The sequence below is a fragment of the Festucalex cinctus genome, chromosome 5 (assembly GCF_051991245.1).
Source record: "Festucalex cinctus isolate MCC-2025b chromosome 5, RoL_Fcin_1.0, whole genome shotgun sequence".
NCBI classification, from domain to species: Eukaryota; Metazoa; Chordata; class Actinopteri; order Syngnathiformes; family Syngnathidae; genus Festucalex; species Festucalex cinctus.
The window spans coordinates 27,369,095-27,396,180 of NC_135415.1; the positions used below are offsets into that span (position 1 = coordinate 27,369,095).

Genomic DNA, 27,086 nt, shown 5'->3' on the forward strand with positions numbered 1-27,086 from the left:
TTGACTGTTGGTCAGTTTGTTGGTAAGGAAAACTCAGACGCAGAAACTTGGTTCTTGGGCATTGAACCACGAAAATCTTTTATAGTATCTGGTACAAAAAGTTTTCGTGGTCCATCCATTGCATTTGGCCATTTGGTCTGAAAAATGTACATCATTTTGATTTAGAGGAAGAAGCTAACTGTACTGTAATGTGGCAGGAAAAAGATCAAAGCCATCCAAAAATGATGTAATAAAAGCAACAAGGCAGTACATTATACTGTTTAGATAAGATTATTTTTAACAACGTAACCAAACTGTTCTTGCCTCGGGCTGCTGCATCCAGTTTCCTCTGAGGAAAAAAACAAAAACTGAGGCTACACCTTGTTGTCGGTTCACGTCACTCGTAGGCTAGGCTGGCTTCCTTTATCTTCTATCACAGTGCAAACATGTCAAATCAGAACAGGAGTGAGTATGCAAACAGCCGTCGACTTCAAATGAGTCAAATGGAGTGAGTACGTCATCTTACAGACAATTTGGAGTCTTTTTGAAGCTAACGTGAATGACACACATAATAAGCACATTATTCAACTACATAGTAGTGTAAAATTCAACCTTGAACCTTTTTTTTTTTTTGCAATGAGGCAGCAGTGCTAAACACATGTAATATTCCTGTTAATTCTAATGTCTTTTTCCAGCACACCGCAAAATGCGTAGGAACGACATTTAGCTATCGAATATCTGAGCTAATCCGAGGTGCCCTCGCATCTCATTCTCTTAGCAATAGTCGATTCAGCCATCCATTTTTCTGGACAGCTTTCCCGTTTTAGACTTACAGCTTGCTGTTAGCCTACGCAAGCTGATTTTGATGAAAATGAAAGTGATGACAAAAGAAAAAACAATTGTTAAATACAAAAATTGTTGATTAAAAAGGGAAATGAACTTTTGGAAATATTTTTGCATATATTAAGTGGTTAAAATGTGTTTGATAGATTTATTGTTCCATAAGGTGGCTTCATATTTCTTTTGGCTGGACGGTAGGTTTATTTCATGTCTTAAATTTATGTTTCTGAAATACTTCACAATGTGCAAATATTCTGTTTAATTGTGTTGGTGTCTGTCTAAAGGTTAAATATTTATATTTAGCATTAAATTATCAACCTTTTGTTTTCCTGATCCTTATTTTGAAGAGAAAAAACAAACAAACCAAAAAACAATTATAACTGTCAATAACTACTAATAAATATTTAAACTGATACATGTGTACACACTGGAATAGCGGAACAAACAAACAATAGAGGAATTTAGGGGATTTTCATTTTCAACCTGGATAGATTTTTTGTTTTTGTTTTATAAAAAGTATTTACGTTACAAGAAGTCAAGAGAGACAGCCTATTTTGTTTTTCATAAAAAAAACCTTTATTTTCATGTTAAAAATGCACTTTCAATAAAGTATTTGGAACTCCGTTTCTACTGCATTATTTTTATGTTGAGATGGTGTTATCGGCAGCTGCTGAAAGTAACTAAAAAAGTAACTTTTAATCTAACTTAGTTACTTTTAAAATCAAGTAATCAGTAACGCAATTTAGTTACTTTTAAAACCAAGTAATCAGTAAAGTAACTAAGTTACTTTTTCAAGGTAACTGTGGCAACACTGCGTATAACAGAGGGGGAAAAAATGGATTTGATGGCATGGAATCGTATATTTAACTCCATAACTCACAACAGACACACTCAGTTCAAACCAAACCAAAACAAAACACCTTGAATATGTCGAACCTGTTAGAAAGTTAGGTGTAGCATCAATGCAGCATGTGTCCATCATTTTTATTTCCAGGTCACCTTAAATCCATTTTGGGTGAATATAAGCCAAACCAGCAGCGTCAAATCTGTAGGATTGTGACTTTTTATTAGAGCACAGTGTCATCCCTCCGTGACAGCAGCATCATTGTTTCGGCAGGTCATGTCCTCAACATCATTGTATGAATGTACGTCAATAAATCTCCGTGTTTTATGATTGTGTAAATATGCATGAAGCTGAAAAACAAGCGATAAAACACCGCCCTAAGATATCATAAAACTGGAGTCTTCAGTGACGTCTCTTTCTTTGGACCTTTGAAGTTCTTTTATTTGTAGTCGCGTCATCTTTGGGCAGTCGCCGATCCAAATGTTTATAGTGCAAATATACGGCACTGTTAATTAAATGCCTGTGTCTGTCTTGGCAGTCATACAGAAAAACAACCAAAACACTGTAACAAAAATCTTGCCAGTAGGTAGAATCATCATTGTGATGCGGCTGGATCAAAAATAAAAGCAGCACTCTGTGTCAGCAACATGCTCCGCAAACACTGAGCCAATGTTCAGATCCATCCAAGACACATTGGCCTTATTGTCTTCTGTCGCCTTTTTTTTCTTTTTTTTTCTTTTCGACAGACGCTGCAAGCACGCGTGTTGTGGGTGCAGGACAGTGCGCAGGGAAGGAGCGTTAATACAGAGCTCTGTCAAAATGACTTTATTCAGCGGAACTTGTCAAATCGTTGTGTAGATGTGAAAATTACTCGATGGCGTAATTGCGGTGACTGATGCTGCTGAGTTAGTCAGACACAATGCAGAATTAGTCAGTCTGCGGGTTTATGGGCTTCATTACAAAAAAAAAAAGAGAAGCGTCTCATTATCGACCTCAGCAACAAGGTAAGGGAATTTAATTACATTTTTTTTTAAAAACACACACTTAACTCATTTGCTCCCAATAACGTGTAAATACGTGTTTTTTTTAATGTTTTAAGTGTCCCAAAGACGTATTTATACGTTTTTTTGGGGTTTTTTTTTATGCTAGAGCATACAGAAGGCTTTGATGCAGCCTCTCAACTACAAAGAACGGTTGCAGAAATGGTAGTTATTACACAAACGGCCAGCAGGTGACAGCAGAGCAAAGGAGATCAACCAGGGCCATCTAGAAAAAAAGCTAAATTACTTTGAATTTTAAATAGATTTGTGAAAACTGATGAAACTTAGCTCTCTTCTAATGCTAATTGCTGCAAAATGGAAACAGATAGAAACATACTTTTTTTTTTCCTGATGAAAGAAGAGACTTTAATCTTTCTTTTGATAGGTTCCATGCTTTTATAGCAATTGAACACAATATTCTGTGGGCCTTGCAAAATCAGTCAAAATTCAGTAAAACAGCCGGGAGCGAACGGGATTGCGAAATGTGAAAATGGCTGCGAGTGAATGAGTTAATGAATTAGTTTGGATTTAGTGTTACTCGCACACAATTTCTAGGCCATGTCACTAAGAGCAACGCTCTTCCTGCATTCCTGAAGCGTAGCAGGGGCGTGCTCGGGCCAGTTGTGTGCGCTTGGGAGTATTTGATGTCAACGAGGAAGTAAGCTGTGACAGGTCCCACTCAGCAGATGAAGGTGTGGCCTCAGGGAAGCAGCAACACAACATGCAGGTGGAGAGAACAAAACTTGATCGCGTGACTATCTGCTCAGTTACGGCTTGTTACAATGACACGTCAACTTCTATTCTGGGCCCTCGTCCTAAACGCCTCACTCAACATATCGGGTAAGTCATATACTGTTACCTCAATTGTGAACAGGCTAATTAATTACTAACAGAAGGACTCTCTGCTGGTTATGTGTAGTTCATCGACCTGTCTGAAATGTGTCACCTTCTTCCGAAAAAAATATTGTCTTGAAACCTGTGAGTGTCATGAATATGTGTATGTACAATATCAGCACATTGTATAAAAGACGACACCTAATTATTTCAGCGTTGTCTTGAGGTGATTGAAAAAATATGGTGATCAAGCTATAATCATCATCATCATCATGCTAATAACTAATTTTGTAGATTTGCCAAATCAACTTTACACTTAATAGCAAAGCGCTTTGAGCACTATAGCTAAAAAAGCTACAACAATAATAATGATAATAATAATATTATTATTATTATTAGTAGTAGTAGTATTATGTTTACATTATTATTATTTTTTTATTATTTTACTATTCAATTTAATGATCTATCGAGCTAGCAACTTAGCTAATTACCTGCACCCAGCCTGCACCCCTTTTTTGTGTGATAACTGGGGAAAAAAAAAAAAAACATATTATAACTAAGAAATATATGTTGTGACGTGACTTAACGAATCTATTTAAAATGTAAATAACATGCACAGTACTTTTTTTTTTTTTTTTTTAATAGGATTTTCATTTTCACAAAAAATACACGGGGGTGGCGGGGTCTATACTGTATACAATTACCCCCCCCCCCATGCATTTCAACGGGTAAACTGTCTGTCTGTCTGTCTGTCTGTCTGGATATGCTATATGCACCCAGCAGTAGAGAATAATTGATTTAAATGTGACAAAACCACTAAAATGATTTAAGCCCCATATAAAACATTTTTTTTGTACATATTTATAAACTTAAATTTAAAGAGACTGTGTGTAGAAATTTTTGCAATCTAGTGATGAACTAATAGAATGCAAATACCTAAATTTGAAGCGTGTGAATGTTGAAGCGCGTGCACGGCGGTGCCTCGGAGAGATGACACTGCAGAATATCACCAATTGTTCACATTTGGAAAGTTTTACTACTTCGGGTATCCGTAGCAGAAAGATGGCGACGAAACATGTCAGATTTCTTTAAGGTCTGGCACAACTTATGTAGTATAATTAGCGAATACTAGACCTACAAAAAAAATAAAAATCCAAAAATTCTACACATTGTCTCTTTAATCTTACTGTAACCTCTAAAATTAAAGCTGGTCAATTGTCCCCCCTCCTCCCTCCCGCCCCCATTACTGTCACCACAAAGCAAAATATATGTGTTGCACCTCAACAGACAGCCATGCTCCCGTCTTCGAGGGGGGAAAGGACTTTGAGCTCGTTCGACCTGTCAGACTTCACTCTGTCAGAAGACGAGACACCGAGGTGAGCAAACACTTCAAAGGACCACGTCAAACTTTAATTTCATCATGTTGTCTCAAGTTGCAATGACAATATTAATTCTCAGTTGATTTATTCAAATACAATATATTAACATACTGGTGGCCTTTTGCACATTTTTGTCAGTCAAATGACCTTGATGGAGTTGAATGAAGCTTTTCATATTTTTTTTTATTTTATTTTTTTTATTGCAGAACTTCAGGCCCCAGACCATTAAGTATGCAATGACGGTTGGAGGGAGAGATGTTGAAATGCATTTACAAAAAAACAAGTAAGCGCTCATTTCTGCAAAGGAGGCGGCTAATGTTTAACGTGACATTTATTTAGCAATTGTAGTTGAGTGTTAATGCCAAAGGATGAGTTTCAGTCTGTAAAACTTCCTGATTGTAGGCTGAGGTGTTTCATATCCTTTTTATCTCTTAAGGATATTCAAGCAATGCTTTTGGTCAGTGTTTTGTTTTGAACCATGTTACTCCATGCTACTTTATTTTCATGATTTAGCATCAAATAGCGCGACTATGTATGACTGCTAACATCAACATTTATTTTCATCATCAGTGACCTGCTCACTCGAGACTACACCGAGACTTTTTACCAAGAAGATGGGACACGAGTCACCACGTCTCCAAATGATATTGTAAGTCTTCCAGATGTGTCGACTCTATAAGGCTTGTTGACAGTTGTTGCATGTGATGGGTGCAGACTGCAGACATAAACCAATACATGCTCACATCTTTACCAGGATCACTGCTACTATCATGGGACGATTGTGAATGAAAGTGACTCAACGGTGAGCATCAGCACTTGTGATGGACTCCGGTAAGGGCTTTTATTAAAAATGGCTTCTCACTAGGGGTGTTAAAAAAAAAAAATCGATTCGGCGATATATCGCGATACTACATCGCGCGATTCTCGAATCGATTCAATAATCGGCAGAATCGATTTTTTTTTTTTTTTTTAGGATTCACACCTTGAGCATGGAAGAATGTTATATGAACGGCACATTAAGCCTTAATATTTTTATTTTAATGCTGTTCAAACATGAAACAGATTACAACCTCTATAAGACTGAAATTTCAGATAAATAAATAATACATTTTCATATAAATCTTACACTCTACAAGCTTACTGATTAGTATTTTCTAAATTTGAATGGAAAAAAATCGCAACAATCGACTTATAAATTCGTATCGGGATTAATCGGTATCGAATCGTGACCATTCGTATCGGGATTAATCGGTATCGAATCGAATCGTGAGCTGTGAATCGTGATACGAATCGAATCGTCAGGTACTAGGCAATTCACACCCCTACTTCTCACAAAGTGGGAAACATACAATTGTCCAACGTATCTTAAAAGAAAAAAGGTTAGATCACACATTTTTTGAAACCGCAACATTTTATCTTATTTTATTTTATTTCAGGGGTTATTTCAGGACATCATCCCAGAGGTACTTGATCGAGCCCCTCGCTGGCGATGACGAGGGCGATCACGCCGTGACGAAGTTCAACGAGAAGGACTACACGCCCGCAGTGTGCGGTGTCACAAACACGACGTGGAGCACAGATTTCGAGCCCCCGACAAGCCGCAGTCGCTCCAGATCAGCGGTTCGACAAACACTTCCATGAGCATATGATACTGTCAGCTGCTTTTTGTGAAGATCAATCGATTCAAATTATGTTTATTTGAAACAGCAAATATACAATAATATTTTGACTTTTTTTTTATTTTATTTTATTTCAGGGTATATCTATCGTCCATCAACAGAAATACATTGAGCTCTTCCTTGTTGCTGATAACCGTGAGGTAGGACTATGCACTATGTCGCTCACTATGAATTAGAGATAGACCGATAAGGTTTTTTTGGGCCCGATACCGATACCAATTATTAGTAGTGAAGGATGCCGATAACCGATATTTGGAGCCGATATTCATTTTCACTAAAAAGGGACATCAAAATTTGGAAAAAATACAAACTCGAGCTCTTATCTTTTTTTTTTTTTTTTTTTTTAAATTTTAAAGCACATGTTTATTGAGCAACTTTTAGGGTTAGTAAAATATTTTTAAGTTTTTTTTTTTTTTTTCAAAAAATCTTAGTCAATACACAAGTTCTGGGATCTCCCAGGCGCAGTAGCATGTTTTCAAAAGTTAAATAAAAACAAACAATTATTTTCTACAAAAAATAAGTCTTCAAAAATTTCAAAATATCCAAAGTATTAAATTTTTACTTATCTTAGTTTTAATTTCAATCAAAAACAGAAGGTGCAGAGAGTTCCCAGAGTCGACAAAAATGAAAATAAAAACTTTTTTTTTTTTAATTTACATTTAAATTAGTTCCCTGAAGTTAACACTTAAAAAAAAATAAAAATAAATAAAAAAGGATCTATTATCGGCCATATGATTCTTCAAAATGGCCGATGCCGATATTTCTCAAAATGCTGAATATCGGCACCGATAATCGGCCCAGCCGATAATCGGTCTATCCCTACTATGAATACTTGGAAGCAACAAAATGTATACCGGTCGGTGCACGACGAATTTACAAACATCTTTGTATTGCTTTCCAACTGATGTCCGTTCTGGCCCGGACGCTGCCGACAACACGACACGATGCAATCGCACGCATCATGAAACAACCTTCTACGTTCACCAGACCTCACGCCATGCGACTTCGTTTTATGTGGATACCTAAAAGACAAAGTCTACACGATGAGACCTGCAAGGAGTGCTAACAAAAATAATTTTGTCAACACATTTTTCTCTGGAATAAAACTAGACTAAAATCCTCGTTAATAAATAATAACTAAGACTAAATCAGTATGCATTTACGGCGAATAATAAAGATGAGATGAAAATATACTTCACTTAGCTCTTTGACCGCCAAAAACGTTTAATAACGATTAGTAAAAATCACGATATATGCCGCCATAAACGTTAAATGATGTCAACTATGTTTTTTGTTTTGTTTTTAATCAATGGGCAGTTCAGCGCCTAAGTGCCTGGTCAATGAGTTGTGGAATCAAAAACACTCACTATATATGGCCGGCAGATGGCAGCATTGTATCTCTTTTCAATTGGGCCCATTGTGTATGAAGTTACAATAAAACGTGATGAAATTTGATGAAATAGAACGTTGTCAAGGATGACATAAATGATTAAAGCCTTTGCCATATTAAAGTTTTTTCTTTTAATAACGTGGCAGTAAAAGAGTTAATAAAAAGAGGACTGAAATCTATGGACATTTTAGTTCATAAACAAAAACTAGACGAAAATTATTATGATTTTGTAAAATCGTGTCTGCTAATCTGTCACTGTGACACTGTCATGTAGCGAGTGCAACATGCACAAACACATGGGACAGACAGAAGCTAGATTCACGGTAAAGGGTTAAAAAAATTAATAAAATAAGTTAGAGTTATGATGTAACATTAATCCAACGGCTATAATGTACCAGCTCATCGCATGGAGCCACAATAGAACCTTGTGATATACAGGAATTGTGTGTCTTGTCAAGTTGGTTTCATCAAAAAGATGAGAGTAAATTTTATGTGAAATAGTTTTAGATCCAAAATGTTCTGAGACTAAATTTAAAAATGGCGGATAAAATTAACACCACCTGCAACAGTCACTGAATTGAGAGCAACCGTTGAACGTGAATGCACGCAAATATAACGGAATTGTTTCATGGCGCGCGCTCGTCCATCGCTCCGTGTCATCGGCAGTGAACGGACGTCAGTTTGAGAACAGGCGGTGAATTCTCTTACATGTTGGAAATAAAACAAATCGGAATAAACACCAACTTGATAATTCTTTAAAGTGCGCTCGGGACACCGTCTGTGTGCGTGTGCCTGCTCTAAAAATGTTCACGTGGTTTCAGTATGTGAAGATGGAACGGGATCAAACGGCGCTGAGGAAGAGGATATTTGAAGTTGTCAACTTTGTCAACATGGTGAGTCAATGCAAATTCAAAGCATGACCTTTATATCGCACTGGCCTCTGAGGTTTCGGTGACATTCCGTGACAGCTTTGTTTTGCAATACGGATTGGTCTCATTTTGTTCAATCTTACCTTGTAGGAGCGAGTGTATTTGATGATCTCCTTTTGTTGCCGTGTGCAGGTATACAAGCCCATGAGGACCTTCATTGCGCTTGTCGGGCTGGAGATCTGGTCCAATGGCGACTTGATCACCATCACTCCTCCAGCTGGAGCTAATCTAAATGCTTTCATGACATGGAGGAATTCTGTGCTGGTCAAGAGAAAAAAACACGACAATGCGCATCTTATCAGGTCGGAGTGATTTCATGAGTTTGAAGAATTACACATACCGAGTCAGGACAAATCATGTGCAAAATAGCTTATGTGTCACACTTCCTGACCAGAAATCAAACCAAAAATCTACCCATTTTATTGTGTTGTAGCTTGACTTCCTGCTGGCATTTATGTTATGTTAACTCTGAAACTGATTTAATTTGACACCAAATTCAGAAGTGTCCCTTATAGATCTGTGCCTCACTCACACTCAATTTTAGTTTTCACAAATGTAACATCTAAGTTTATTGAGCTATACTAGGACTGTGGGAAGGTCTACCTTCTATTCAAAAGATGTTTGCGTTTGCCTTCCAGTGGGATTGACTTTGAGGGAGCAACGGTGGGACTGGCATACATTGGGACTCTCTGTTCGGGTCATTCAGTCGGGGTTGTGCAGGTAAGCTTTTGAACAACCAAACATGTGATCTCCATTTGAAAGAACTGGCAGACACATGCTTCATTCAGTGGCGATTGCGACCTTTGACTGACCTGATCAAAAGATGTGAGAGAGCGTTTGCGTGATCTCAAAAGGCAAGGAAATAACAAGAATTATGCAATATAGTATGCGCAAAGACTTTTGGCCCTTTCATCAACATGCAAAACTGAAGCAGAAATCTCAAACGCATTTAGTCGAGAGTAGTCCTGTCAGTTCACATCCGGCACAAATGTACTCCTGAGAATAATTTTGCAATAATAAATCAAGAATTTCCCCTATATTATTGCTATGAAACCAGACTGTTTCCCTACTCCCATGACCTGTCTGCGTTTGTGTCCAAATTCACGTCACGTGACACCTTTTTGTCTTTGAAACAGCAGCTAGATGTTATTTCTGAAAATATGTTCTATGTTCTTCCCTCTAGGAATTTTAATGGTAGTTTGAAGAGTGAATTTTGGGAATAGCTAAATCCTTAGTTTCTTTGCATTTACTAAAACCAAGAAGATATGTACAATATAATCGATTAAAAAACAACAACAACATGATTTGGTATGAAACTAGGGCTGGGTATCAATTCAGATTTCCAAAATCGATTCGATTCAGAAGGGCCCCGATTCGATTCGTTATTTGAAGGAAAAACACTCCCAAAGTCGATGCTAACTTCCTGTTAGCATTTGCTAACTTCCTCTTAGTGCTAGGCTAGCGATGTTTTAAAAACGAAGCACATTTTGTATTTAAGTAAACAGTGGATGTCATGCTTAACATTGTGTATTTAGTTTTACAATTAACTTCAACTGCGGTCTCATTAAACAGATAAAAGGACGCTTCGGGACAAAAGAATAACATGCGCTACACACTTGCTAGTTGCTAATGCTATGCAAGCAAAATGGTGCATTTAGGGTATTTTCACAGCATCAGAAACTTTGGCTTTCTTCTATAACATTTTAAGGGGAAAACAATTGGCCATTTAGCTCAATTGGCTGATTGTTTTGGCTGATGTTTGAAGGCCAATTATAATCGGAGACCGATTAATTGGTCAGGCCCTGTTTGGCACATTAATTTACAGTGGGAAACTGCATTAAAAGTATTGATTCATGGTTGTATGAATCGATATTGGGCTATGAAAAGGAATATCGATTCGATATCAATATATCGATATTTTAGACCTAGCCGTATATGAAACACATTTAAACAAAACTCCCACACTTGTTTTGTACAAAAAGATTGTGTACAGGGAAGTGGATATTTCTCATGAATTGCAAAACATGATCTTAAAACTTATGACACACACTAATGGTGAAAATAAAGGAGAAGAAGGCAGATTGAGGAAGCTCACCGATGTTGCTATTGAGGAAATTGACGCATTTGTCTCAACAGGACCATAATAATCGGGCCATTGCTGTGGGGGCCACCCTGGCCCATGAGATGGGTCATAATCTTGGCATGAATCATGACGACTCCAGTGCTTGTTTCTGTTCTGGTGATAGCTGCATTATGGCTGCGGCCCTCAGGTAAGGAAAATCCCGGAAATGTGGATTCACATCTCGTGAATTCTCACTCAACAGTTGAACGCTGGATAGGTCAGTGTAACATGTGAAGACATGTTTGTCTAGTTCCTATCAGGCATGAAAATTTCAAATCCCTCCATCACTTGCATTAAACACACAGTCACTGATCGTACTAACTAATATGTAGGCTACATGTAATGTACAAACCTCATTTAAATTATAGCATATCAACTGCAGATAGTGGGACACCAAGTCAGGCAGCTGAGGTGATATATACATATACATATACTATTATCGTATATGTATTAACAGTATTTTTATCCAAAAGGTTCCAATTAAAAAAAAAAAAAAAAAAAAAAAAAAAAAAAAAAAAAATCCTTTTCAACAAAATAATAGAAAAATGATCAACAATCAACTAATCGGATTCATTTTGCATTAAAGTGCATACCCCCATAAAAAAAAATCCCTGAAAACTGTTATAAACCAGTGATTGGTGGTGATTTCATGCTTCATATTTGTATAGTGATTAAAAAAAAAAAAAAAAAAAAAAAAGTGTGTTGATTGATGTTGTACTATGTTACCGGTCCGGTTATTATATTATTATATTTTATATATATTACATATCCAAAGTAAAAACAAATGTTTTCAAACGTCTTATGTATTGATTAAACACAGAAGATAATCAGTCTTTCTTCATGAAGGACAACAGAAATCAGTGAACAATTATTGTTGATATGCTGAAGTCAGAGGATGTGGATAACATGTAAATTAAGAAAGGGCTCCAAACGATTACTCGATTATTAAAATAGATTAATTTGATACTGATAATCGATTAATTGTTGAGTAATTGATTAATTTTGACATTAACGGATTACTTGCGGACAAAAGACAATATCTATAAAAGTCTGCTGAATAATAAGAGGCAGTGTCAGACTACACTTGGTTGAAAATGAAAAATCCAGCTTGTTAGTGTGCTCTCCTGGGCTGTGTTTGGTCACATCCAATGTCTCGGCTTATGGAAGAAGGCATCGCAATGTCACAAATTGATATTCGATTCATGTCATATTTGCCCTCGACTCCACCAGCTGGGACACCCCTCGCGCTTTCAGCAGCTGCAGTAGCAGAGACTATGAGAAATATTTGAACGGCCGCAGCCCAAGCTGTATGCTGGACAAGCCCGACTACATGAGCCTGGTGGCGCCTTCTGTCTGCGGAAACGGTTTCGTAGAGAAAGGAGAGCAGTGCGACTGCGGCACGGAAAAGGTAAACGCGTACACTGGACTTGAGCGAATTCATTTCCTCTTGATCGGAAAAGTCGTTATCAAAACTTGTCTTTCCCTTTCAAGGCTTATCTTTCGTCAAGGACGCCCGTCAAGGCCTTGCTAGTCGAAGGGCTAGCTTATCCAAGCAGCTAAACATTCATAAACAAACTCCACGGAGTCCAGGTGCGCAGTGAAGTTGTCTATTTATATTGTGAAACTGCAACAAGAAACATACAATTGACATTTGCGCTACATAGCCTAAACATAAATAGTAATAGGACAATAAACGTCATTAGCATATGCTAACAATTAGCGATCGCGATCAGCATTAGCATTTTTAAATGATTAGCGTTAGCATTTTTAAATTGACAAACATCTACAATTTGGCACACATTTAACACACATGCTTAGTATGCAAAGTTTCTTTTAAATCACTTACAGACGATGCTTGAACAAAGAACTGTAAGAAGGGAAGAGTGGAGTTGTTCGCTAGTTTCAATGAGATCAATTACTTCCGGTTTCTGACTTCTTCTATTTCCACGCACGCAAATAACGTTAACCACTAGGTGGTGCAATGATACAACTTACCCACTGGGTGGTGCGCTAACACAATTAACAAACGGTAAACACAACAATGTCACTTAGTTTGAATCTGCACGACACAGCCAACTCTATATCGATATCTATATCACATATCTGATATGATAACACAAGTTGCATTCGATATCTGTATCAAGAGGACTGATTCTGAGGATTTATTTTCTCTTTCTCACTTCCATGACTCGCATCCAAATTTTTGTCACTAGAGTAAAATGTCGCGATTGTGTCACATGACTCACATAGTGTAAATCCAAACCTTTGAATGGTACATTTGTACCACATGTCGAGGTTCCCCAAACAACATCTGTGGACGGCTTCTCAGTGGGGAACTTTGCAACAGTGTTGGTGTGTTGAAATCTGCCGCAGGGTTGTTGTTTTCATTAAAATAAGGTGGAGCACATTGCTTCCCTTGTCTGAGAGTTTGGTTTGGGTTTTTGCCCGAAGGCACCATCAGAAGTCTGACATGAACAAACACATTTCCAAATGATAAGAGTCGGTGGCTAGAACTGGTTTATTATTACAGTGAGTATCATGTGAGATGGTTTTAATATCATGGCTAAATGAAGTAGCACTCTGGTTTAATTCTCTAACACTGTAAATTACAACCAGGAGCTTTGATTAATGTATTTTTATTTTTTTTAACAGTTTGTCTTGTGACCACAGATTTTGTTACCACATTTGAATGTATGAAGTAAAGCTCCAAACCCCAGCAACTTTTGCTGGAAATATGTATTAGTCAACTAACTAAATTAACGAATGTAAATAATCATTTAGCCTCAGGAAGAGGGGGTTAAACAATGTCAAGAAGCAGAGGTGAATTTTTGGGTGTGAATGATTGGATGGAATGTTCTTGTTTTAGTTTAAACTTTGGTTGTAAAACTTGTCAGAAACCTCAGCGTGATTTGCTGCCACTTGTGCCCCTTTTGGAATGTTGGTGCATGATGTTTGATGAAGAAAAAAATAAATTGCGATCTGCACATTCCAGTGGAATTTTATGGCAAGCTGTGAACATGTTTGTATTTGCTCGTTATACCTTGTCTGATAAGCCTTCAGCTTGTTATCAGCTGAAAGGAAGACCACCATGACTGTATCTGCTTCAAAAAGCATTTACTGCCATTGCGTCTGTTGATCATGTGTGATCAATACCTTCGGTCCTATAATGAGTGTAACGTCTTTTCACAGGAGTGCACCGACCCATGCTGTAATGCTACTACTTGCATGTTTAGTGAGGGCTCCCAGTGTGCTGACGGGGAATGCTGTCACAAGTGCAAGGTGAGCAAAGTTGCAGTTGCACATCGCTGTGCAACGCAAGTCCATTTTTTTGATGTGGTGCAGCCATCTTGTGGGCCACAATGAAAAAACAGTGCTATACTCTCACAGTCCAAAAGTCAGTTTTCAGTTGTTACCCCTGAACACTGTCAGCCAGTCATAAGCCAGATAAGTCACAGTAAAAACAAAACACTCAGCAGTTATTTTATTTTAACTCATTCACTCCCAAAAACGTATTTATACGTTTTTTAGGTTTTTGTTTGCTAGTTTTTGTATGAAGGCTTCGATGCAGTTTCTGACCTGAAGTGGTCGCTTAAAGCGATGTTAGTTATTACCACAAAAAAAAAAAAATTAACAGCAAAGTATAAGAGATCAACCAGGTCCATGTTGCAACAAGCTCTTTTTCCCAGTATTTTCAACAGGTTTGTGAATAATGATGAAACTTAGCTAATTCTAATGCTAATTGCTACAAAACATAAAAACTGGTAAAAAATATACCGTACTTTTTTTGCTTTTTTTTTTCCCCCTGATGAAAGAAGAGACACATTTTTCCTTTGGTAGGTTCCATGTTTTTATAGCAATAGTACATGAAAATGGCTGGGAGTGAATGAGTTAATGGGCTAAACGGGCCACATGCTTTCGTAATAGGGGAATTATTAACTGTCCCTTAACTCATGACAGGAAAGGCAGTCATCTAAATAAGGGTCAACTCCAAGTATGAATCTGTCGCTCCAACATTAGACTGGAATACTTCAGTGACGGCAACATCGTACTAAATATGTCCAAAAAAGGACAATAAAATGCAATCGTTCTTGTCGTCTTTGCAGATACTTCCGCGATCCCACGAGTGTCGGCGGAAGCAGGATGAGTGTGACCTCGCCGAGTACTGCGATGGACACAGCGCCACCTGTCCTGAGGATGTATTCAACGTAAACGGCGTTCCGTGCGATGAAGGTTCCGGTTATTGTTATAATGGCCAGTGTCCAAAAAGATCAGAGCAGTGCATCAAATTGTATGGAGCAAGTGAGTTTCAATGTTCTTTGAACATCCAGCAAGGATTTCATCCGTGGATCGAAAATGTCAACCTCACGTGTCATCAGGTGCTACCGAGGCCAGTACTTACTGCTACCGGCAGAACACCAGAGGAACTTACTACGCCTTCTGCAAACGTCCCTCAAATGATCAACACATCCCCTGCCAGCAAGAGTGAGACGTCCGCGGAATCAAAATGGAGCTTATTTGTGTCTGCCGTACGTTCTGTAAAACTATTGCGCCGGTTGCAGAGACATCTTTTGCGGGAAGCTCTTCTGTAACGGTGGAAACGACAACCCAAACTACGGTCGCATGGTGCGTTTTGGTGAATGCAAAGCAGCTTTCTTTGCAGACTACAGCAAAGACTACGGCCAGGTGGACACCGGGACCAAATGCGGGGACGGAAAGGTAACGGCCAGCATCACTTTTTCTGAATTGGATTTTTTTTTTTAGTAGAGTGTCAAAGTTAAGTTAACAAGTTCAACCTCTAACATGATAGTTTTGTTTTTTCAGGTGTGCAGTGAAAATGAATGTGTGACTCTTCCGATTGCTTACAGAAACGTCAACTGCTCTGCAAAATGTTCTGGCCATGCGGTAAGCACTTTCATTATACATTGAGGGCAAGTGTGTCAAAGGTTTTTTTTTGTTTTCATCATAGACCACATGGTAAGGATGGTTGCCTCACGTGGCCCATTAAAATGCTGAAGCCACAATGGTGTATAGCGGTCCTTCTCAAATAGTGGGGGGTGCCATGCCAGTGTGACCCTGAAGTACGACGGCATATTAGGGCCACATACAAATATATATATTTTTTTTTTCAAATTTTTTTTTAGGGGGCGGGGGCAATATGATGAGAAAAAAGTGGCAAATTTGCCACTTTTTAATATGATGAGAAAAAAGTGGCAAATTTGCCACTTTTTAAAATGCCACTTTTTTTCCCGTCATATTAAAATGTGGCAAATTTGCCAATTTTTTTCTCGTCATATTAAAAAGTGGCAAATTTGCCACTTTTTTTTTTTCCTCCTCATATTGACCCCGCCCTCTAAAAAAATATATACATATATTTGTAAGTGGCCCTAATACACCGTAGTACTGAGGAACATGTTTCTAGATTTGATTTTTGATTTTTGATTTTTTTAATGATGCACTCACTTGTCCTTTCAACTTGTCAGGTGTGTAATCACAGAAGTGAGTGTCAGTGTGAGCCTGGCTGGTTGCTTCCTTCCTGCGGTTCCAAGGACGACGCATTCAGCTCTCTTTCCACTGGTACCTGCAGTTATTTATTAGAAAAAAACCCCAACAAAAACATGTGTATGAGAAAAATCATGTCAAGCTTGCATTGATGCATCTGCAATTCATCATATTTCTGCCCGTGCAGGAGCGGCTGCTGCCATCGCCGTGACGATTACATTAGTGGTTCTGGGGATTATTGTTGCCATCGTGGCCGTCGTCTGGAAAAAACGACAGAGCCCCATGTTACCAACGTAAGAAAACATCAGACATCTTTTTTTTTTTTTTTTTTTTTTTTTTAAACACAGCTTGGAAATGTGACTGCAAACAGAGCTTTGTGGAGCCAACAAGGATCAAATGTTGTTTTTATATGACAGTGCACACAAAGTAAGGAAGGAGCCAGCAGTGGACAGCTCCGCTCTCCGTCTTAACAAAGCGCCAGTTTCCCGCCCACCCACACAAGCGCCACAGGTAACATTGCAGTGTACGAGTATGGAATAAATGATCATAGGCCATTATATGTAATAAGTCATGATCACTTCAAATATTCCGTGCTAAATTGGAGGTTGGGAGGCCAAAACCCAAAGGAGCCCCTCCTCCACCTCCAGCAGCTGCGAGCAGACCAAATCCCGCGAGCCACGCCTACATGGGAGCCCGCCAGGTAACACTTTCTTTTCATTCTTTCACTTGATCCATTCAAGTGATGTCACACAAACCCAGACGTGCACTCAGTCTCCCACCCAAATTCAGCTGTGATTGGCTCCTGGTCATCCCTGATGTAACAGCGTTTTAATAGTTTGGCAGATTTCATTATAGGGAGATATTTTTTTTTTTTTTTTTTAACGCAGTTAGATTTAACTAATTTTCACAGTATTTTTGTTAGTTTTTATTTTTTGTCTAAAATGCTTTGTTATAGTTTTATTTTATTTTTTTAATGAATTTTAGTATTACTTTTATTTTTTACTTTTTGTGATAAAAAAAAAATCGCAGTATGTAGTAAATAAGAATCAACACAGATATTGATTTTGTTTTAAATTATTTTTTTATTAATTAATAAATTAATAAAAAAATATGAATTAAAAAATAAAAAACTAATTAAAATAAATTAAATTATTAAACATTTTTAAAACAACCATCCTCAAATCAAATACAGGTACCTGTTTATCAGTGCACTGACTTTGAATGACAATAAGACATATGTGATGGGAGAGTGGGAAATAAATAATTATGATAATTGTGGGAAGTACGTACATTTCCATATGTTACTGTGATTTTCATTCTCCATACTTTTTTTTTTTTTTTGCCATGTAACAACTCCCACATAATACTTCCAATTTACATAGTTAAAATTTCAACTAGCTTCAAAAATTCACCCCTCCCGAGGTACATATCGTTTGATTCCACATTACTGACAGTATTCGCACAATTTAACGTTAAATGCCAACTTTTCCCCCCATTCATTTTCAATGGGAGAGACATTGAACTTTTTCACATGCATTCAAATCTTAGCATTCGGCTTTCAGCATTCCCATGCAATTTCTCCAGAAAATTGCACTTAGTCTAGTAATAATAAAGGTTTTATCATTTCATTATGTGTTTGAAGATGTTTTCCTTCTCGGCTCACTAGGCACTGAGACCCGTACCTCCGCCTAAGGTCTAACGGCTGACACTACAATACTTCCAGTAAGGGTAAACCAGGAGGGAAAGAGCCACCTTTTCCTTGGAACAGCCATTTTTGTTCTGCAGGTTCTCTACTGCGGTGCAGTCAGAGGCACAGAAAAGCTAAATGGACTGTATTGAGTCAAGTCCCAGGACTAAGTACTCCAAGACTTTTTTTTTTTTTTTTTATCCAACACGGGGCTCTTAAGTGTGGCATTTGATACATCTTTACTTTAATTACCAGTGCCAGCAAGTGTATTTTAATTATTTGGATGTTGTATTTGTATATATATACATTTTTTACTCTAAATGTATTCTCTGCATAATTTTAATGTTATGGTCCTGAATTCAACAAAAAAAAAAATGGTTTTGTGTAATTCAATGTATCTGTTTTCTTCACTTTTAAATGTAGCAACAACAACAGCAAAACGGACTCAGATCAGCCTTTGACTGCTTTTGTTGATGGGGTCCCTCTCAGGTTCAAGTGTAAAAATGATTGTTATCTTGTACTTGGTAAAAATGGCAGAGCAAATATTATGTTAGAATGTCATTAACATTCAAAAGGACTTCCGTAAATATTTCTCAAAGCTAAAGGAGTGCAAAAATAAATAAATAAATAAATAAATAAATAAACAAAAACGATTACGACAACTTGCGGTGTCGTGTTTTCTGTTGCTTTAAAGATTTTAGTGTACGATATACGTGTTTGGCTGCAAACACGATGGCTATCAATTACTGTATTGATTGCAAAGGACTGGGAACATGTGTGGTGTCGTGATGGGAAAATGAAGCTTCATGAAGCATCGGTGGTATTTTTTGACTCCTCAAGGCGGAGCTCTTGGCTAGTGCAATGGAAATTGAGCACATTTTATTGGTAATATCTAAACAGCGTTATAGTACAAGTCTTTTTTTTTTTTTTTGTAATATCAAATGTGTTTCTTGTTTCTTCGAGATCTGTCAAGCTGCTAATTAGTTACTGCTTGTATCACAATGGTTTGACATTTCAATATACACAAGATCAGGTACTACTGGGGTTCTTACAAATATAAAAGGTTACCAGATTCATATACATATAGAAGTAGGCTTTTGTGACAAATTTGTTTCAAATACTTTTTTAAAACTGTTATTTCAAGGAATATTAACATAAAAAAAGGTATAGGAAGCTCACTAGTAAGTGGCACTATTTCTTTTAAGAGTCAGTGTGTAGAATCAAGTGCTCTCTAGTGGTGAAAAATAGAATGCAACAACTTAAGTTAAGAAGCTTGTGCATTTTGAACTAGAGTGCCTGAGTGACCACACTTGCAAGCCTACCACCAATTACTACGTTTTTGCATATTAAGTTAATAGTGGGGTTTCAAAATGAATAAACATTGGGAAAAAAAAATGGAAAAATTCTACACACTGTCACTTTAAGAGTAGCCATACAAAAGCAACTCACTCATCAGCTACTTTTAGAACCGGCCCACTGGCTACTCATGCGGTCCCTGTACTGGGGGCTACCTGCACCACACAATCAGTACGTTGCTGACACCTGTATTAGATGCTTCAAAACATAAAACACTGTATAATTAATTTTAAAAAAAAATGGAGAAAATGGGAGCCTTTACTAGCATAAAGTTACAAATTTACAAATAGTTGTAATGTTAATTAGGACAATTTTGCACAAGCCTAATTATTGGGGGTGGGCGTTAGCCAGTATTAAGACAATGCCGCATTATAATTGCAAGGTTTCGATTTACAAACCAACAGACAAATGAAATAAAACACATGATCTCAATTTTATTTTCTTTCAAGTGATACATCTATGTATAAGATTTTCATGGCCTCGCATGATACGTACGGTACACTTTCACCATTTGAAGATCCTTGGTTAGCGGTTTTTCTTCACTTTTTTTTTTTTTTTTTTACATTCTGCAAGATATGTACTGTACAGTATAAGACCTAAACAGGTCAGTTATACTGTGTGGGTCACCCAATAAAGCTTTACATTTTTAAAGAAACATTAAATGAACATGAACTTACAACTCAACACTTTGGGGTCTCACTGAAATGTCGTGTACAATAGAACAAAGTACAATACTTGACTTAAGGAACTCCTATTCAATAACGTTTGCATGGCTTGACTCTGTTATGCCTTCCACACACATGCAGATCTTCAAGTGTGTCCAGAGTGGCACGGCACGAGTGCAAAACAACTACTCAAATGAAATCAAGGAACATTTCTTCATGAAGATAGCATATTCTTCTTTCGTTAAAGCTCCGCCTTTCCCCGCAAGACTTAAAGGGGTAGTTCTGATTTTTTGACATGAATCTGTATTTCATCCTCACCTCCAGTGTGTGCGATCATCACTGACTTACCCCTGACAGCGTTCTGGTTGGGTGCTGGACGAGAGGGAAAATAGTCCAGCAAGCTGGCTGGGGTCACGGAAATAAAGCGTTTTTCTTCTAAAAACAATTTGTGTTCAAAAGAGTGATACATTTGTATCACAATACTTTCTGGAAAAAAAAGTCAGACGACATTACCGCCAGGCACTACTTTTCTGTTCGTATTACTGCGCGGCGCCCCGCATGCAGCTGATAGACGCGCACTAATCTACAAGTTGTTTGTCTTTTCGAAGGCGAAAGGCTATGGAAGCCCAAAAGTGTCAAAATTCAATAAATAAAGCTGTCATTTTGAAATAACTATCCTGTAGATAAACAACAGACAATTATGTAATATGGCCATTAAAAATAAAAATGAGGTGTTAGTATTATGAAAAGTGTTATGCTATTCTTTAACATGTAACAAATATTTTATTTTGATTAAATATTTCATGATTATTTTAACGTCATACTTTTTAAACACAATGACATTTAATTTATTCTTCAAGGTTTTATAAGATAAGAAAACTTTGTTTTACAAAGTCAGTTTTTATTTCATAATGTCCAATTCCACAATTGTCTTCTTTTACATAATGGCGTTTTACAGCGGTAATGGCGTCGTACTTTTTTCAGAAGGAGTATTGTGATGCAAATGTATCACTCTTTTGAACACAAATTGTTTTTAGAAGAAAAACGCTTTTATATCCGTGACCCCAGCCAGCTTGCTGGACTATTTTCCTCTCGTCCAACACCGGACCAGAACTCGTGTCACAGAACGCCGTCAGGGGGTAAGTCAGTGCTGATCGCACACGCTGGAGGTGAGGATGAAATAGAGATTCGTGTCAAAAAAATCCAAACTAACCCTTTAAGAGCCAAAAACCAAGCGTCGGGTATATAACAGCACCAGTTGAAACGTGAGAGGAGGCTCTGGGTCGCATATGAACATACAGTGCTAGCAAAACAAAACAAAAAAAATGTTAACCATTATATATACAGTATATGAGAAAAAAAAATATTCTTAGGACCAGGATGGACTGTTTCCCTTTTTTAAACAAAGAAACAAAACAAATATTGCACATATAAGTGGCCCATCTCCTCCTCCATTGTTGCTCTAGTGAAAGGTAAAAGCAAGTCTTAAAGGGTTGCTTGGGTGCCAATGGAGATAAGTGAAGGTGGTTTGGAGCTTAAAGTGCGAGCAAAGCCACAAGAAAACTTCACAAAACAGCAGGAAATCACAGCGACTATTAAGCGGCTCCCACACCAGCTTGTAAAAAGAAACACGGGTGAGGCGGAAGATGACTACAGTACTGCTAAAGCCTTGTCAGACGTGCGGAGTGGCGGCGCTCCACGTAGCAACATCAGTCACTGAGAAGCCTTTTTAACAGAGTAGTCACATTTGTTTTTGTTTTTGTTTAGAAAAAGTGCACGCACACACACACACATCTGCATACTGTAGATGGAGACACTTATACAGCGTTAGTAAAGCAACAAAATGCGTTTGACAACAATGCTGTATTTCCTTTCAATACTGAAATATTTTTCAGCGTGTGAATTAAAAGTCTGTTTTCCAGAGTGATCGAGTGTGCCCGACGGCTCCTCTGTTTCTTGGGCAAAAAAAAATTGTCCTCTTTTGTCTTGATTCAGTTTCTCGATGTGCTTCCACTGCGCCGACGGAACCAGTCGTGCCGTGTAATATCATCTTGCTAATTTGTTTTAGGTGAGCTTAGCGCAAACGTCCCAGCTGCCGTCATGTCAACAACTATTCGAGCTACAGCACAAAAAGCATTTTATCTTCATTTTTAAACCATCTCATTGACAAATGATAATACAGGATTATTGTAACTCAAAGAGAAGAAAATACTCAAATCCTTCAAAGTTTTGCGAACATAAGACATCACATTTCTGTTTAAAGTATAAAATAGTATCCCCCCGCTCCCCCCCCCCCCACCCCGCTATAAGCAATGTAGCCCACTTAAAATCTTGACAAAAACTTGAAAGTGAGGCTGCGGGGCTACAGAATTCATACTTCAACTTATTCGTTATCACACACATTAACAAACAAAATAACCGAATGAGGCGAAAGCTTCATCTTACCAAATCAAATGTATACATTTCTTTTTAAAATCATGCACGCAGAAGACGGACGGACAGATGGTTTGGACAGATGATTCGATCGGATGGACGCGATCGGAAAGCGAGGTGGAGCGGGATCGGTGCGGATGAGGTCGCAAAGGTGCGCTTCCCGAGCTCTATCCGTCAGTGCCGTTCTTGTTGGGTGCGCTGGTGTTGATGGTCTTGCCGTCCGGCTGCTGGCCATCTTTGCGAGGCGGCATCCTTTCGTTGATCCTGTCTAGGCCGCGCGCCTCCTCGAAATTGCGAATCTTCCTCGTGGGAGAGAAGCCTTGGATGGCTGAAGGGCAAAAAGAGGAAATGAAGTGACTAAAAGCCACAAAAACGCTCCATCAAGAAAGCTACTGGAGTGGCTGTTCTTATAGAATGTTACAACACAGTACAGTATTGGCCTAACAGTAAATACTAGTAGGACACATGCACACTACAGTATGTTGGAAGGGTCCAAACAGCTGAGGGACAAGCTACGACAATCAAACATCTCATGCTGGCTTGACTTACGGTCGTGTCCCGAAACATCCGCGGAAACCAGACAGAAAACCAGATGAAAAACTTGTGAGGGATTGTTTGAAAAATGATTGTGTCATCAAGTTCAAATGGCAACAAGCACTCAAGGGGATCTCGAAAAAACATTTCATCTTTAATTTAAAAGATCTCTAGCAAAATCAGATACGTGTAACTTTGACAAGATGTATGAGAGCTCATGTAGCGTAACCACTTAATCGGACAAATTTATGAAAATAATAATATACTTGTTTACTATGTTGGGGTTGCAGGGATGGGCAATCTCGGTCCTCGAGGGCCGGTGTCCCTGCAGGTTTTTGAGGTTTCCGTTTTCCAACACAAGCTGATTCCAATCAACGAGATCGTTATCCCTCTTATGCAGAGCTTGCTGATGAGCTGATCATATATCAGCTGTGTTGGAAAACGGAAGCCTCAAAAACCTGCAGGGACACCGGCCCTCGAGGACCGAGATTGCCCATCCCTGAAGGGTGACGTTACAAAACAGATAGTCAACACGTAAATAATTACTGGTATGCTAGCTTAGTTGACACTCGGTTTCCGACCACCTACCTGAGTCCCGGTAACTACATTTATGGTTCACTTTACTATTATGTCGCTATTTACATGGCCAATAGGGGTCGCTAAACGATAAGACGTAACACTTGGTCGTAATTTGGCACATTTCAAAACGATCTATGTGGTCGTATTAATTGGAGGACTGTCAGACTAATCCCCACCATCAAAATGATTAATTATTGCCATGGTGGCAAAAACGTATTTATACGTTTTTTTTTTTTTTTTTTGTTTTGTTTTTTTTGTTGTTGTTGTACTAGAGCATACAGGCTTTGATGCAGCCTCTGACATGAAGAGGCCGCTTAAAGCACTGGTACCTATTGCAAAAAATGGCCAGCAGGTGGCAGCAGAGTATAAGAGATTAATCACACCCATGTTGCAACAAGCTCTTTTCCCCAGTGTTTTCAACAGGTTTTTGAATAATGATGAAACTTAGCTATATTCTAATGCTAATTGCTGCAAAACGGAAACAGATACAAAAACACTTTTTTCCCCCAATGAAAGAAGAGACTCTAATCTTTCTTTTGGTAGGTTCCATGTTTTTATAGCAATAGAACACAATATTCTGTGGGCCTTGCAAAATCAGTCAAAATCCAGTAAAACAGACGGTAGCGAAGGGGGTTGCTTCGATCAAAATGCCTGGGAGTGAAAGAGTTAACTAACTTTGTTACCATAAAATGATGGATTAATAGTAGAAGCGATAACATAAATTGAATGCATTTGGTTGGAAAGCAGCCCAATGAATGTCACCTGCGTCTCCTCCATTTAGTGTGTTTGAGCGAGCTGGAAAGTAGCTCGTTGCTCCATAAACCAACCAGGAGGGGCAAACAATCGAGCAACACCCAAATGGTGTAACAGGATTAGCTGCTGAAAATATCCCGGGAAGGGATGTCCCAGGTCTTAGCAAGGTCTTAACAGGCTTTTCTCTGTGTGGGGAGCCACAGTTGGCAAGAAAAAAACAAACAAACCATGTGACCTCACAGAAGTACAGTTCCACCCCACCGACAGCTACAATAATAAACGTTTCTCCGATCATTAAAACTGATCATTCAATTTAACGCTGGAGTTTATGATAAAGCTCTTAAATTGGATGATTGAATTAATTTCATTGTAAATTTATTGTGCAAATTACAGTCCCTTGTCGCCAGTGAGTGCATATTCCTTTAAACGAAGTCTGCTGCTATGGACTTGCAACAGCGCAACTGCAGTTTGTGTAAGTGCCATATTACAAAAGTAGAAGGCAAAAAAACGCAAGAGTAATCGGCAATTACAGTACAGAATAATGCAATAGTATGTGCAATTGGCAATGTGAACAACAGAGAGAACACAAACATGAGAATTGAACACAAAAGCCATGCGTACCTTTTGCTTTAGCTGCCTCAATAGTAGCTATGTTAAAAAAAAAAAAAAAAAAAAGGGTTTGGGGAAAGAAAGCAAAAAGTCAGACGTTACAATGCAGCAAATACCAGAGCCAGCAAATACATCATTGAAATCAGGCCTTGATGTCATTAACTCATCTACTCCCAAAAACGTATAAATACGTTCTATTTTAAATATTACCATGCTCCCAAAGATGTAATTATACGTTTTGGCTTTGATGCAACCTCTGAACTGAATAGAATGCTTGAAGCAATGGTAATTATTACAAAAACGGCCAGCAGATGGCAGCAGAGTATAAGAGATCAAAAGCTCTTTTCCTCACTATTTTGAATGGTTTTGTGAATAATGATGAAACTTAGCCATGTTCTAATGCTAATTGATGCAAAATGGAAACAGCTAGAAATACACTTTTTTTTCCTGATGAAAGAAGAGACTTTCATCTTTCTTTTGGTAGGTTGTTTTTATAGTAATAGGACACAATATGCTATGGGCCTTGCAAAATCAGTCAAAATCCAGTAAAACAGCGAAAATGTCCTGGGAGTGAATGAGTTAACAGTTGTCAGCTGATGGTGAAACATATACAGTAGGTCAAGTTGGTCAACGACGTCATAGGCAATGAATGTTTGGCACAATTGGCAACAGCTAGAAATTATGAAAACATCTTGTTGAGTGAGTGAATGAGTGAATGGCTGGGAATGAGAGAAGAGTGTTGGTTCAAGATTTAAGATGCGGCTGCTAGTGTTAAAGGGCCACGAGGATTTAGGAAGAATGAGAAAAGGGGGGATTTGACTGAGCACTAAGGGCCTGATTTACGAAGATCACAAACAGGCACTAAATTGCAATCAGTCTAACAGTCTGACGGTTTTCACCGGCAAAAAGTTAGCCGAGTACCACGAGCGTAGCGTGAAGTTGAAAGTGATGGAACTGACCGTACCGTGGCACGCCCCTCCCCGCCCACAAAACGCGACGACCAGCACCCTCCGACATTTACCGGTCGAGATGAGCTGTGAGTTTGTTAGCGGTGCAAACGTTCGCCTGTCAGTGGGATACGGCCTTCCTTGTCATGTGGTAACATTTGAACAAATGTGACAGAAAGCAAGTGCTAACCTCGTAAGCACTACTTTCATGTTATTAAATTTCAATTAAAGTGTACTCAACTCAACAACAGCCCAATAATTTGTGGCTGATGTAATCTTTGGCAGCCATTTTGCTTAGATTTCACAGTTATTAGTAGAAATCCTAATATGCTTGATCTGATCGCTGATGAGCTTGGAGGAGTATTTGGGTTAGAAACTGCAGTACTGCTTGATCTGTTAGAAAGGTAAAATTCTCCAAATTTGACAACCAGACTAGCGGTGGCAAAAGGTGTCAACATGAACAATGACATTCTCCCTAAAGGTCATAACATGTGGTTTCCCTTCTGATGGCTTCAAAACTTCTGAACATCTCCAGCGTGGCACCCAACATGTTCTCTGAGGGTGAGACCAGGAACTGACCTTTAGATCAGAGGGGTCAACACCCTTTTCTAAGCAATCGGCTGACCTCACAGACAGTTTGGCCTGGAAAATGTCGGGGGGGGGACTTCTAGTGATGAGCATGCTGGCATCGATCTAAAGCCCTTTAAAGCTACTGGCAGACAGGGGAAGCAGTGAAGATGTCACTCACGATGTACACCAGTGGTGTCCAAACTACGGCCCGGGGGCCAATTGCGGACCGCTGTCCATTTTTAGTGGCCCGCGACATATGCTACAAATGGCAATTGAATCAGTTCAAATAAAATAAAAACAAAAATGTTTGGAGATGATCAAAGTACGAAGGGAAGGTGTCGAAAAACACAGGTGCTATTAAAGGTTATTTTAGTTAACTAAAACTAACGAAAAAAATAAAATTCAAAAAACAATTTCG

The 27,086-nt window shown here is 38.4% G+C and overlaps 2 protein-coding genes and 1 long non-coding RNA gene across 7 annotated transcripts in view; 1 reads left to right on the forward strand and 2 right to left on the reverse strand.

The window, feature by feature from the left end:
* The first annotated feature begins 269 nt into the window (after window positions 1–269).
* On the forward strand, window positions 270–18,884 carry adam28 (ADAM metallopeptidase domain 28). Of its 3 annotated transcripts, XM_077522766.1 has the most exons (23): window positions 270–444; window positions 3,305–3,681; window positions 4,825–4,913; window positions 5,123–5,199; window positions 5,487–5,565; window positions 5,671–5,747; window positions 6,353–6,536; window positions 6,673–6,735; window positions 8,807–8,878; window positions 9,047–9,216; window positions 9,553–9,634; window positions 11,051–11,184; window positions 12,267–12,444; window positions 14,226–14,315; window positions 15,140–15,335; window positions 15,413–15,518; window positions 15,596–15,752; window positions 15,858–15,938; window positions 16,517–16,610; window positions 16,723–16,828; window positions 16,952–17,045; window positions 17,140–17,235; window positions 18,202–18,884. In XM_077522766.1, exons 2-23 carry the CDS (start codon window positions 3,615–3,617, stop codon window positions 18,232–18,234), a joined length of 2,325 nt encoding a protein of 774 aa, XP_077378892.1. In that variant the 5' UTR covers window positions 270–444; window positions 3,305–3,614; the 3' UTR covers window positions 18,235–18,884. The 3 variants fall into 3 exon arrangements, with proteins under 3 accessions (XP_077378892.1, XP_077378891.1, XP_077378893.1); XM_077522765.1 differs by having other exon boundaries at window positions 270–3,681; XM_077522767.1 differs by having other exon boundaries at window positions 271–3,543.
* On the reverse strand, window positions 4,777–16,790 carry LOC144019603 (uncharacterized). Its single transcript, XR_013283720.1, has 3 exons — window positions 16,497–16,790; window positions 8,998–9,175; window positions 4,777–4,890 (listed from the first exon to the last, which is right to left on the reverse strand). It is a non-coding gene; the product is annotated as an uncharacterized LOC144019603 (long non-coding RNA).
* A 1,227-nt stretch (window positions 18,885–20,111) lies between the features above and the next one.
* The window catches only part of ppp3cca (protein phosphatase 3, catalytic subunit, gamma isozyme, a), a 29,544-nt gene continuing 22,569 nt past the window's right edge, over window positions 20,112–27,086 (reverse strand). Inside the window, exons 13-14 of one of the 3 annotated variants that reach the window (XM_077520926.1) lie at window positions 25,164–25,190; window positions 20,112–22,995 (exon numbers count right to left, since the gene is read on the reverse strand). In XM_077520926.1, coding sequence (XP_077377052.1) covers window positions 22,844–22,995; window positions 25,164–25,190 — 179 coding nt within the window. In that variant the 3' untranslated portion in view covers window positions 20,112–22,843. Of the gene's footprint in view, window positions 23,005–25,163; window positions 25,191–27,086 lie in introns of all 3 variants that reach the window. The other 2 variants (XM_077520925.1, XM_077520927.1) reach the window with 2 other exon arrangements.

Excerpts from the sequence above, each read along its gene's own strand:
- adam28 (XM_077522765.1), top strand. The coding sequence starts at position 3,615 with ATGTGTAGTTCATCGACCTGTCTGAAATGTGTCACCTTCTTCCGAAAA. Across the intron at positions 12,445-14,225 it reads GCGACTGCGGCACGGAAAAG|GAGTGCACCGACCCATGCTG; the intron begins GTAAACGCGTAC and ends GTCTTTTCACAG. Across the intron at positions 15,336-15,412 it reads CATCAAATTGTATGGAGCAA|GTGCTACCGAGGCCAGTACT; the intron begins GTGAGTTTCAAT and ends ACGTGTCATCAG.